At 44.0% G+C, this 13,024-nt stretch overlaps 1 protein-coding gene across 2 annotated transcripts in view; it reads right to left on the bottom strand.

Annotated features, from left to right (window-relative positions):
• LOC105495150 (F-box protein 21) overlaps positions 1 to 13,024 on the bottom strand; it is a 51,661-nt gene that overhangs the window by 21,169 nt on the left and 17,468 nt on the right. For both annotated transcript variants that reach the window (XM_011764404.3, XM_011764412.3), the window contains exons 7-9: positions 11,362 to 11,498; positions 5,811 to 5,990; positions 4,088 to 4,220 (exon numbers count right to left, since the gene is read on the bottom strand). In XM_011764404.3, coding sequence (XP_011762706.1) covers positions 4,088 to 4,220; positions 5,811 to 5,990; positions 11,362 to 11,498 — 450 coding nt within the window. The remainder of the gene's footprint in view (positions 1 to 4,087; positions 4,221 to 5,810; positions 5,991 to 11,361; positions 11,499 to 13,024) is intronic.

Here is a 13,024-nt window from a genome sequence, read left to right as displayed (position 1 = left end):
TAAGATTCCTCGGGCCTGTATACAGAGTGGGTTCACAGGGGCTCAGAGTGGAGAGAGGGAGGACAAGCAGGAGGCCAGGGCGCTGCTTCAAGTTGCAGAAGTACTGGCCTCAGCGGACCGACTTTCACCCATCTGGGAGACAGAGTCACGTGCAGGGGTGGAGCAGGCCTGTGGATATGCTGGTCTGGAGCCCAGGGTCCAGTGCTCCAGCAGCCTCAGGAGACAGGCAGAAACTGACACAAGAAGAGGGGAACTGTCCTAGGGCACAGGTGCAGGGTACAAGACGTCTGGAAACCATCCTTTAGCCTTGAAGGGAGGAACTGGCAAGAGCCTGAGAACCAGAGATCACAGAGCGAAAGGAACCGAGTGTTCCCAGAAGGGAGTAGCCCGCAGTGACAGGGCAAGACACAGAAAGAAAAAGTATCTACTGCATTTATCAATGAGGAGAATGGTTTGAGCCAAAGAGGGTCACTGGCTTCCTGGGCAAGAACAGTGCCTGTGGAGGAGGCATGGGAACGGGTCCTGATGTTTTGGGGAGTGAGTGGGAGGCAGACCAGGAGCTTCAGCTGTGGGGGAGGAGGAAAGGTGGCCACCCAGGGAAATGCCTGCAGGGCGGAAAGGGAGTACTTTTTGTTTTTCTTCTAATAGAAGAGACAGGTGTTTGCCTTGGAAAATTGGAAGGATACCTTTTCCACTGAAAGGCAGAGAAGGAGGGAAAGGAGAACTATGGATCATGATGCGGACGCAGGTCTGGCAGCAGGAAGGAGAAGGTGCCTGTGTGCTGGCTTCTTCAGAAGTGCTCTGGCCTCGGTCCACTGTACCACGGGATGCCGCGTGGGGTGGGCTCGGGCATCACCTTGCCCGCACTGAACTCCTGGTGCTGTCATGGCATGTGCAGAAGACCTGGCTAAGTTATTTAACTTCTCACTGCCTCTGTTTCATTACTTGCAACATGGCAAAAATAAAAATAATATCTACCCTATAGGGCTGCTGAGAAGATGGAAGGAGGCATTCAGTCAGTCCTCCTGACTTAAAATCTCACCATCCTGCCCCTCTCTATGTCCATCACAGCCATCATCACCTTGGATTACTGCGACAGTGACCAAGAGGGCTTGTGTTTCTTAGCTCTTCCTGATTTAATTCAATTAACAACAAGGTAATCTTCAGGCCTTCCCAGCTCAGGAATGTCTCCCTTTCACCTGATAAAGTCAAAGCCTTTCACAAACTGGTCTCACACGCCATAACAATTATACACACACACGTAAAAATACACCTCAAACTGCACACTCATCAGCATATAAATCCGTGCTAGGCTGACATGTGCAGGCGCCCCACCCTCCCACCCCTGGCCACGTGCAGGTTGTTCCCACTGACTGCAGTCACCTACTTTTCTACCCTCTGAAGTTGTTTTTCATTTTTCAAGGTCACACCTCAAACCCCTCCTCTGGAGAGGAACCTTGTCTGATTTCTTCAGCACCCCCTGGATTCTTCTGCACTGCGAGTCCCACAGTTTTCCTTGGCTGTCTCAGGGGCTCTAGCTGGATTATGCATTTATTAAGGGTAGGCAGTCACGAGTGCACTGGGAATGAGTCACTTTTCTCCCCTAATCTCTGAATGAGGGGTCACCCAGGAGATGCACCCCAGCAGCAAATGTCATGAGGGAAAATGCTCTGCGTGTGGCAATTTTGGAACTAGGGAGGACACCAAGGTTAGTCCCCAATAAGTCTGTAAAGTCCAAGTACTGAAATGAGTCCAGTCTGGAAGGTAAGGACAACTCAGCTTCTGCAGATTTCCCCCTAAAACGGGATGTTAATAGCATCACTTCTCCAATGACTCAAAATTTAACTACAAAATTTACATTTAAATAAACTTGCAGGCTGGGCACGGTGGCTCACGCAGGTAATCCCACCACTTTGGGAGGCTGAGGCAGGCGGATCACTTGAGGTCAGGAGTTCAAGACCAGACTGGCCAACAGGGTGAAACCCCGTTTCTACTAAAAATACAAAAATTAGCCAGGTGTGGTGGCACATGCCAGTAATCCCAGCCACTTGGGAGGCTGAGGCAGGAAGATCACTTGAACCCGGGACGCAGAGGTTGCAGTGAGCCAAGATTGCGCCACTGCATTCCAGCCTGGGCAAGAGAGTGAGACTCTGTCTCAAAAAAAAAAAAAAAAGAAAAAAGTAAAAGAAAAAAAGAAACTTGCTTTGCTTGGCATCTCGTAAAAACTCCTTAACAAGTCTAAAGCAAAAAGTATACATATATCCTGGTATCAAAAATAAATAGGCAGGGGCTGGGTGTGGTATCTCACGCCTGCAATCCCAATACTTTGGGAGGCCGAGGAACACAGATCGCTTGAGGTCAGGAGTTCGAGAACAGCCTGGCCAACATGGTGAAACCCTGTCTCTACTAAGAAAAAAAATACAAAAATTAGTCAGGCGTGGTGGTGTACCTATAGTCCCAGCTACTTGGTAGGCTGAAGCAGGGAAATTGCTTGAACCTGGAAGGGAGAGGCTGCAGTGAGCTGAGATCATGCCACTCCACTCCAGCCTGGGTGACAGAGCAAGACTCCATCTCAAACAAACAAACAAAAAAACCCCAAATAAATAAATAAATAGGCAGGGTGTGGTGGCACACACCTGTAATCTCAGCACTTTGGGAGGCCAAGATTGGCTTTAGCCCAGCCTGGGCAACACGGTGAAACTCAGTCTCTATTTAAAAAAAAATAAAAAATAAAACACATAAATAAAATGAAAATAAATGATTACATCTTGGACAAGTAGTTGGTAGCTTTGGTGGAGAGTTTTCTTTTCCAATAATTCCTCTACCACATTACACAGATATTCTGGGAGGACATTTGCCATGTGGGCTACAGATGACATCTTTTCTTTTCTTTTTTTTTTTTTTGAGACAGAGTCTTGCTCTGTTGCCCTGGCTGGAGTGCAGTGGCATGGTATCGGATCACTGCAACCTCCACCTCCTGGGTTCAAGCAATTCTCTTGCCTCCTGAGTAGCTGGAACTACAGGTGCCCACCACCACACCCAGCTAATTTTTGTACTTTTAGTAGAGATGGGATTTCACTACGTTGGCCAGGCTGGTCTCTAACTCCTGACCTCAAGTGATCCACCTGCTTCAACCTCCCAAAGTGCTGGGATTACAGGCATGAGCCACCATGCCCGGCTGACATCTTTTCTTAAAACAGAAGCCTTGGGGTTTTCCTACTGAAGCATCGTTTCTTGGAACTATTTTAGATCTTCGAAGTTGTGAATCAGTGAGACTTTAAGTTTAAGCAATGTAGAGTCACTTAGAATATTCACTTTTTCAAGAAAGAATTTATCCCTCTCTAATGACACAAGGAGATGAGTTTATGCTAATGGCCTGTGAGACCTCAGAATTAAATTCTGCTCTAAACAAACAAAAAGGACTGTTCACATATTTCTAGAGAAGAGTCAGGGCACGGTGGGAATGTGCGGCTGGCTCCTGCACCGTTATACACAGCGGGCCTCTCTACGTGCTGCATCCACACAGCTCGCAAGGTCAACACCACAGCCTTCTGAAAGCGCATGCTGCTGCCCAAAGGGGGCCAGTAAAAAACGGAGAAAATTCAAGTGAAACAGTGTCAAAATTCAATGGTTTCCAAATAGTCCTTCTCTACTCTAGTGGCTCAAGTTGAACATATCTAAGATCCAATCTTCCTGTGTCAAACAGGAGTACTTATTCATGGCCAATGTAGTTAACAGTACAGCTGGAGGCTGACCATTTACAGCTTTGCTTTCCGTTGCTGAGTGACGGTGACTCGGGGAAAACGATCTTAGGGCCCCCATGGGTGAGTAGTGGGGACAGAGGCTTTGTGGTTCTAGGGTTTAAGAAGCTGACCACAAAGAGAACAGGCAATTCCTGGCAATAGAACCAATTTTCCTTAGAATAAGAGAGGTAAAAAAAAAATCTACTGATGGGTTATGATTGAGAGACTGAATAAATGTGTGTTTATTCCCCATGTTAACACAAAGAGAAGCTTGTCACGGGCACCCTTCAATCTAGGACTTCCCTTTCTAAGGCAAGTGCAAAGCATCAAGGTAAAATAATTACCTTCTCTGGCCAGATGCCCAGGTGGAAGTAAAGCCTGGCTTGGAGGAGGAGAAGCTGCACCTGGTCCGGGTACATTGCCAGATAGAGATCCAGCGAGTCTCTCAGGAGCTGGTACGACTGGTCGATGCCTTCCCTAGCAGAGGAAAAACAATCTTTGTCTTATCCTGCTTGTTTTTTTTCAGCAAAGACTCTCTTTCTCCAGGCCCAGGTTTTAAATAGAATTGACACAAATCCCAAACGTTTTCTGATTCTGGTATTTCTCCTCTGTTCAACAATACTCTTAAGAAAAAAAAAAAAATACAATAAATATAAATCTTGTACCCTACTTTGGTGATGGGTACTAAATGAAAATCAGAAGCATTTTTACTAAGCAATCAGAGCAATAACACTGTACCTAATTAAAAATGAATTCTGAAGGCCAGGCACAGTGGCTCACGCCTGTAATCCCAGCACTTTGGGAGGCCAAGGCAGGCGGATCACCTGAGGTTGTGAGTTCGAGACCAGCCTGACCAAAATGGAGAAACCCTGTCTCCACTAAAACTACAAAAATTAGCCGAGCGTGGTGGCACATGCCTGTAATCCCAGCTACTCAGGAAGCTGAGGCAGGAGAATCGCTTGAACCCAGGAGGCAGAGGTTGCGGTGAGCTGAGATCACGCCATTGCACTCCAGCCTAGGCAACAAGAGCGAAACTCTGTCTCAAAAAAAAAAAAAAAAAGGCCGGGCGCGGTGGCTCAAGCCTGTAATCCCAGCACTTTGGGAGGCCGAGACGGGCGGATCACGAGGTCAGGAGATCGAGACCATCCTGGCTAACACCGTGAAACCCCGTCTCTACTAAAAATACAAAAAACTAGCCGGGCGAGGTGGCGGGCGCCTGTAGTCCCAGCTACTCCGGAGGCTGAGGCAGGAGAATGGCGTAAACCCGGGAGGCGGAGCTTGCAGTGAGCTGAGATCCGGCCACTGCACTCCAGCCCGGGCTACAGAGCAAGACTCCGTCTCAAAAAAAAAAAAAAAAAAAGAATGATGAGTAGGCAGAGCACAGAGGATATTTTTGGCCAGTGAAACTACTCTGTGTGATACTATAAAGGGGGACACATGTCATTATGTGTTTGTGCAAACACACAGAATATATGACACCAAGAGTGAACGTTCATGGAAACTGGACTCTTGGTGATAATGATGTGTCAGTGCAGGTTCACTGGCTGCAACAAATGCACCGCTCTGGTGTGGATGCTGACGGTGACGGAGGCTGTGCATGTGTAGGACAGGGAGGATATGGGAACTCTCTGTACTTTCTGCTCAATTTTGCAGTTGGCCTAAAACTGCTCTAAAAAATAGTCTATTAAAAAAAGAATTATGTCATTAGACAGAAAACTATTACTATAATATACAGCCTACAACTTTCTACTTTCCCTATAGGACAAATTTCCTTGGACTTAGAAACAAGACAGTTTCATATTTTTGTTTTCTTATCTAATGATAGGAAGGTATAAATTAAAAGATGGCAAAGCATTTGGATACGAGAAGATCTTGCCCTTGAAAAATAATATTTCCCAGTCTAAGATATTCTTGTTACTGAAGAATGCTTTCAGTACTCGCAAAGAGAACTTGTCAGTGCCTACTGCAAAGATCTCAAAGAAAAGTCACTTGGCACATCTCAAACACAATTCAAGCTTCTAAAGACATGTGCTCTGCAGAAATACTAGAAAACCAAGAAAACCTTACCGCTTCCCCAGGCTTAACAGGTTTCCCACCATTCTCTGTAACACCTTCTTGACATTGACCACACCATACAGTGCCGCAGTCACGTGCTGGCCGATCAAGTACTCGCATTCTTTCACTGTCAGCTGCTTGCCTTTCCCAAAAGCATCTATGTAGATGTAGTCAAAGATGTCCAGGGTCGCCCTATCCAAAGAGCCAAATATCAGATGAGAGCTGAACAACTCATTATTTTAAGTCTCCACAATAAGTAGCTCAAATCATGGGCTGAAGGTTGAGACCATAACATTTCTACTTAAAATATGAATGTCTTGTCCAAGTTTAAAATCTGACCCCTTTGTACAAGCTCTGCTCTGTCAAGACCACAGCACACTGACATTTAAGAAACAGCACCGATGTATGTCATCTAATAGCAACTCACTGCCAGGAGTATCTACAAGTTCGGCTAAGATAATGATTCATGGAATGCCTGAGGCAGTCTGTTAATTCCATAGATTAGCAGCAGGTAACAATCTGTGGATCCTGGGCCCTGGATGATCTGATGAAAGTTACAGCACCTCAGCCGGGCGCGGTGGCTCACGCCTGTAATCCCAGGACTTTGGGAGGCCAAGGCGGGCGGATCAAACAGTCAGGAGATCGTGACTAACATCCTGGCTAACACAGTGAAACCCCGTTTCTACTAAAAATACAAAAAATTAGCCAGGTGTGGTGGCATGCGCCTGTAGTCCCAGCTACTTGGGAGGCTGAGGGGCAGGAGAATGGCGTGAACCTGGGAGCTGGAGCCTGCAGTGAGCTGAGATCACGCCACTGCACTCCAGCCTGAGCAACAGAGCGAGACTTTGTCTCAAAAAAAAGAAAGTTACAGCACCTCACACCAGAAGGATTCGGCCATCAGTTCTGCTGATACACTGAGGTGGTCAGAGACCTGCTGAGCCCATCACAGCCTTGGGCTGGGAACCCTGCGCTAGAGCACAGAGAGCTGTGCCCCTCGCCTCGATCACACAGCTCCTCTTGTAGGCCTGCCTTCTGTGACCTGCACTAGCACGCTGGGGTTGGCCCTTGCTGAGCACAATGCTGAGCAGTGGTCACATGATGCAAGCTCTCACCGAACTGCCAGGCCCACTCTCTGCAAGGACTCATGGACGGGATTCAGGTGGCTCTGTTTCAGAGATACTTGTGTTTCTTATGAGCTATTGTTTCATCTTATATTTCAAGCCCACTACAAATCAGCATATTCCTCTCTTTGGCTGCTAAAAAAGTCCAATCGAATTTCCTCCTTGAGTTATATTTATAACCTACCCTTAGCAAAGATATAAGAATTATATGGCTGGGTGCAGTGGCTCACGCCTGTAATCCCAGCACTTTGGGAGGCTGAGGCAGGCAGATCACGAGGTCAATAGATCAAGACCATCCTGGCCAACATGGTAAAACCCCGTCTCTACTAAAAATACAAAAATTAGCCAGGCATGGTGGTGTGTGCCTGAAATCTCAGCTACTTGGGAGGCTGAGGCAGGAGAATCACTTGAACCCAAGAGGCAGAGGTTATAGTGAGCTGAGATTGCACCACTACACTCCAGCCTGGGCGACAGAGTGAGACTCCATCTCAAAAAAATAAAAAACAAAAATAAAATAAATAAACCTATGAGGAAAGTACAAAAAAAAAAAGAATTATATAAATGTTCTAGAAACAAGGAACTCTTCAACTGTTTTTATGAGGCTAAAACTTCCTAAGGACAAATGTACAAAAATTTCTAGGCCAAGAGCATTTATGAGCTATCATAAATGCAAAAATCCTGGATAAAACATGAGTAAATCAAATGCAGCAATGTATTTTACAAATAAGTGATTAAGTTAGATGTGCTGCAACAATGGAAGGAGAGTTAAATATGCAAAAATCTATTTTGTAACAGATGCTGGGAAGGTTGTGGAGAAAAAGGAATGCTTATACACTGTTAGTGGGAGTGTAAATCAGTTCAACCATGTGGAAGAGTGTGATGATTCCTCAAAGGTCTGAAGACAGCTAAACCATTTGACCCAGCAATCCCATTACTGCGTATATACCCAAAGGAGTATAAGTCATTCTATTATAAAGTCACGTGCACACATATGCTCATTGAAGCACTATTCACAATAGCAAAGACATGGAATCAACCTAAATGCCCATCAGTGATAGAGTAGATAAAGAAAATATGATACATATATACTATGGAATACTATGCAGCCACAAAAAAGAACAAGATCATGTCCTTTGCAGGGACGTGGATGGAGCTAGAGCCATCATCCTTAGCAAACTAACACAGGAACAGAAAACCAAATATTGCATGCTCTCACTTATAAGTGGGAACTAAGTGATGAGAACACACGGACCCAGAGTGGAACAACACATACTGGGGCCTATCGGAGGGTGGGCGGTGGGAGAGGATCAGGGAAAATAACTAATGGGAACTAGGCTTAATACCTGCATGAAATAATCTGCACAACAAACCCCCATAACACAAGTTTACCTATGTAACAAACTTGCACATGTACACCAGACCTCAAAAGTTAAAAAAGAGAACTTCTATTACAACAACAAAAAAATCTATTTCTAAACATATAAACTAAAAGAGAAAAACCTTATACGTGTAGACACAGAAAAAGAATTCTGAAAATACAAAAAAAATCTAATGCCTAGATAGTAAGAAAACTTAGCAAAGTAGGAATGTAGATGGTAGCTTTCATAATCCCTAACTGCTCCCAACAGCATGCCTGATGGTGAATTTTTGTTTTCTTTTTCTGATACAGGGTCTTGCTATGTTGCCCAAGCTGGCCTTGAACTACTGGGCTCAATCAATCCTCCCACCTCACCCTTCCAAGCAGCTGGGACTACAGGCGTGCGTCACCGTGCCTGGCTTTGAAATTTTAAAAGCATTCCATTTAAAGTCATACCCAAGGCAAGAGTCCCTGCTATCTTTGTTTTTATTCAACTTTGTACAAAAAGATCTAGCTAGCAGAGTAATGCAAGAAAAAGAAACAGATATATAGGAGTTATAAAAAGAAGAAACCAAACTGTCACTATTCACAGATACTATGATTATCCACAGAGAACAGCCAGAAATGGACAAATTATTAGCACCAATGATTTATTCAGCCAAGGCACTGAAAATCAAAACTGTATCTAGATAGCAAGCATATCTCTGCATACCATTAATACTTAAAAAATGTAATCTTAAAAATTACCATTTACAACTGCAAAAAAAAAAAAAAAAAAGGAAGGTACCTAACAATAAATCTAACAAGATGCTAGCTTGATGAAGAAAAAGATAAAATCTTTTTAAGGCCAGTAATGACAATCTTAACAAACAGAGTGGTCCATGTTCATAATAAGACTGATAGCGAGACACTGGCAATGTCCTCCTATTAATCTAGAACTCCAATTCAAAGTAATCCCTGGCTCCAATCAACAGACACAAAGGGGTTCCAAAGAACCTGACAAAATTGATTCTAAATCTATATGGAGAGCAAAAGCTAGAAAGAGCCAAGGCAATTTTGAAGAACTAGCTGGAGTCTCATCCTTTCAGATATCAGGGATAATTATAAAGTTGCAGTGCTTAAGAAAATACGGTCCTGGTACAGGGACAGAGCAAAGTGGCCAAAGGCAAAGAGCAGAGACAAAGAGAGAAAGGGCCGTATAGCCCAGAAGCTCCTGCCGTGTCCCTGAGGGCTGAGTCCCTTATGGGGCTCAGTGCTAGTTTCTGTCACATGTCGGGGGGGTATTAAATTATTTCCTTGTTCATTTGCATTACAGTATATGTCCACTGTAGCCCAAGAAGGAAAAATGATGTTAACTGCATACAATCCTACCCTGTAGTAAGTTATCATGGCAAATGACATGGCAATTGGTGTTTTAAATGTTTTATATTGTACAGAAATCTTTGGTGCATTATTACATAGGCATTTAAGAATATTTCGGAGATACCTGGGAAGATTGGTTGGGTTATTTGGGGAAAGGGAATGGGACGAAAAATCATTTTTTCCACTTAAAATAATGGAAATTGGGTCCCCACTATCCAAAAATTAAACCATTCAGTACATCCTCAGAAACACATTATCTGGAACACAAGGGAAGCCTGCAGTTATTTAATGCAACATACAGAAGTAATGAACCATAAACATTTTCATGGAAATAAACATGGCCAGGCGTGGTGGCTCATGCCTATAATCGCAACACTTTGGGAGGCTGAGGCAGGCCGATCACTTGAGCTCAGGAGTTCAAGACTAGCCTGGGCAACATGGCGAGACCCTGTCTCTACAAAAAAATTAGCCAGGTTGTGGTGGTGCATGCCTGTGGTCCCAGCTACTAGGGAGGTTGAGGTGGGAGGATGGCTTGAGTCCAGGAGATGGAGGGTGCAGTAAGCCAAGATTGTGCCAATGCACCCCCGCCTGGGTGGCACAGCCCGACCCTGTCTCAAAAAAAAAAAGAAAAAAGAAATAACAAACACTTTCAAACTGGTGGTTAGCTCTGGAGAGGAGAAAGGGATGAGGAAGAGTACCTGGGAGGCTTCAACTAAATATGTAATGTTTTATTTCTTAAACTAAGAGGTAGGAACAGAGATCAATTGTACTTTTTTGCTATGCCACATTAGAAACTCTCCTGGGTATATAATATACTGGATAATCTCATTTAATCTTCCAAGCTGCTTTATAAAAAACATTAATCCATTTTACCAAGGAAGAAACTGAGGCCTCCTCAGAGGAAGGTAAAGTTTGAACCCAGTTTGACTTCAAAGCTCTAGTACTTTCTATCACACAATTCATCACTAAAGGGTTTCAGAGTTAATCATTAAGACAGAGTTTCAAAGATCAGGACATAGGTAAATAACTTTTTTCTTTTCCCCTAAATTGTAGATTTAATGAGAATATATTTCCATCTGTTGAACTATTTCTTTCAGAAAAGCTAGACTATAACTGAAAAGGAGCTTTTTGCCCTACAGAGCACTAGGTTTAAAAAAGAACAAAACAGTACTCAGTAACCAGGTCTCTAAAATTCTCATCAGTCACCAACCTTGCCTGAAGGGGAACATGGCCACCCTGTTCCATCTCCCCAGCTTTCTTTCCCTCCCTTCCTCTCTTCCTCTCCCACTCATGTGGGACAAAGAGGGAGATTTTACAGAAGAATAAAAAGAAATAATTTCTTTAAGAACTCTTTGATCTGATCTGCTTTGAAACAAAGGGACTCTGAGAACCACATAAGACCCTGAAGTCAGAGTCTTATTTTTTAAAATTAAACTTTTCGAGTTAACTGTAGATTCACACATGCAGTTTTAATAAATACAGAAAGATCCAGAGAACCCTTTTCCCAGTCTCCCCTGATGGTACCATCCTAACTGTTATAGTATAATAACACAACCAGAATACTGACACTGATACAGCCAGGAAACAAAACAGTTCCATCACCACCCTAGTCCCGTTTTTAACCTGGGTGGTAATACCCAACTTGATGTTGAAAATCAGACTGCCTCTCAGCACAGAGGGATCCAATCTTCAGGACCACAGATAATGAGTCACAGGTGCTCACCCTTCTGCGCCTTGGCACCACCTTAGTAAGAAGTGACTTGGGAAGTTGACAGGCTCCAGTGGGACTCCCAACTGTCGAGCAATCGTCAAATAGAGCAGAGACATGCTGATTGGGATTCCTGTTCTGCGAATCAAAACCTAAAGCAGAAAAAATGCTTTTACTTCACTGGGATGAACTATACATTCTCATTCTTTCAATAAACATTCTCATTAGGCACCTATTTTGCATTGGGCATGATGCTCATTTGTGAGGCTTAAGTGAGTATTTCACTTATTTAGGTCAGGGGTCGGTAAACTATAGTCCATGGCAATTCCGGTCCACCGGCTATTTTTGTACAGCTTGTGTAAGAAAAAGTTTTGTTTTTCAATGTTTGAAAAAATAGTTAATACTATTCAAGGACATATGAAAGTAACATGAAATTCAAATTTCAATGACCATATATACAGTTTTGTTGGACACAACCACATTCAGCTGTTTTTACATTATCTGTGCCTCCTTTTACACCACAGTGGCAGAACTTGGTGGTTAACAACAGAGACCACATGGCCCTCAAAGCTGAAATAATTTTTTTTTGTTGTTGTTTTTTTGAGATGGAGTCCCACTCTGTTGCCCAGACTGGAGTGCAATGGCACAGTCTTGGCTCACTGCAACCTGCCATGTTCAGGCGATTCTCTTGCCTCTGCCTCCCAAGTAGCTGGGATTACAGGCAACCACCACGCCTGGCTAATTTTTTTTCTATTTTTAGTAGAAACGGGGTTTCACCATGTTGGCCAGGCTGGTCTCGAACTCCTGACCTCAGGTGATCCACCCACCTTGGCCTCCCAAACTGCTGGGACTGCAGCGTGAGCCACCACACCTGGCCAAAGCTGAAATAAGTTACTGCCTAGCCTTTTATAGGAAAAGATGGTCAAGCCCTGATTTAGGCCCTCCTTTTTCCAGAAAGAATTTAAAACTGTTTCAAGGAAAAGCGTGTACAATATAGCAAAATAAAAGTAGCAGATAGGGCAACAAAATAAATATGAAAATAGAACTAGGCAGAAAGCAAATAAAAAAGAAATATAACAGATGCAAACTTGACACAGCTGGGCCACAGGTTCCCCAAAATGGCTAGAGGCCAGTGCAAAAAGAGGACCCTGATTAGTTCCACAGTTTAGTGTCATGAGATACAAACCGACCAAAGAAGAGTCAGAGAATATCTACTTTTAGTCAAAAATCTATCTCAAGCGTTTGCACATGGAGGATACTCTACGAGAAAACAGACAAACTCCACAACAATATCCTTAAAGCAGAAGGAAAAATAAGTTTCATTGAGCACTCAGAGATGGAAGGCATGGTACTGGCCTTCAAGAATGTACGGTCTATCAGACAGAAGCTTAAAAAAATACATATAGGATGGGCACAGTGGCTCACACCTATAATCCCAGCGCTTTGGAAGGCCAAGGCGGGAGGATCACTTGAGGCCAGGAGTTTGAGACCAGGCTGGGCAACACAGCAAGACCTCATCTGTACAAAAAATAAAAAATTAGCCGGTATGGTGGCACATAGTCCGAGCTTCTCAGGAGGGTGATGCGGCAGGATCGCTTGAACCCAGGAGCTTGAGGCTGCAGTAAGCTATGATTGCGCCACTGCATTCCAGCCTGAGCAACAGAGCAAGACCCTGTCT

The sequence above is a fragment of the Macaca nemestrina genome, chromosome 10 (genome assembly GCF_043159975.1).
Source record: "Macaca nemestrina isolate mMacNem1 chromosome 10, mMacNem.hap1, whole genome shotgun sequence".
Taxonomy (NCBI): domain Eukaryota; kingdom Metazoa; phylum Chordata; class Mammalia; order Primates; family Cercopithecidae; genus Macaca; species Macaca nemestrina.
Note: the sequence above shows the minus strand (reverse complement) of the source record. Positions and strands in the feature narration are given on the sequence as shown.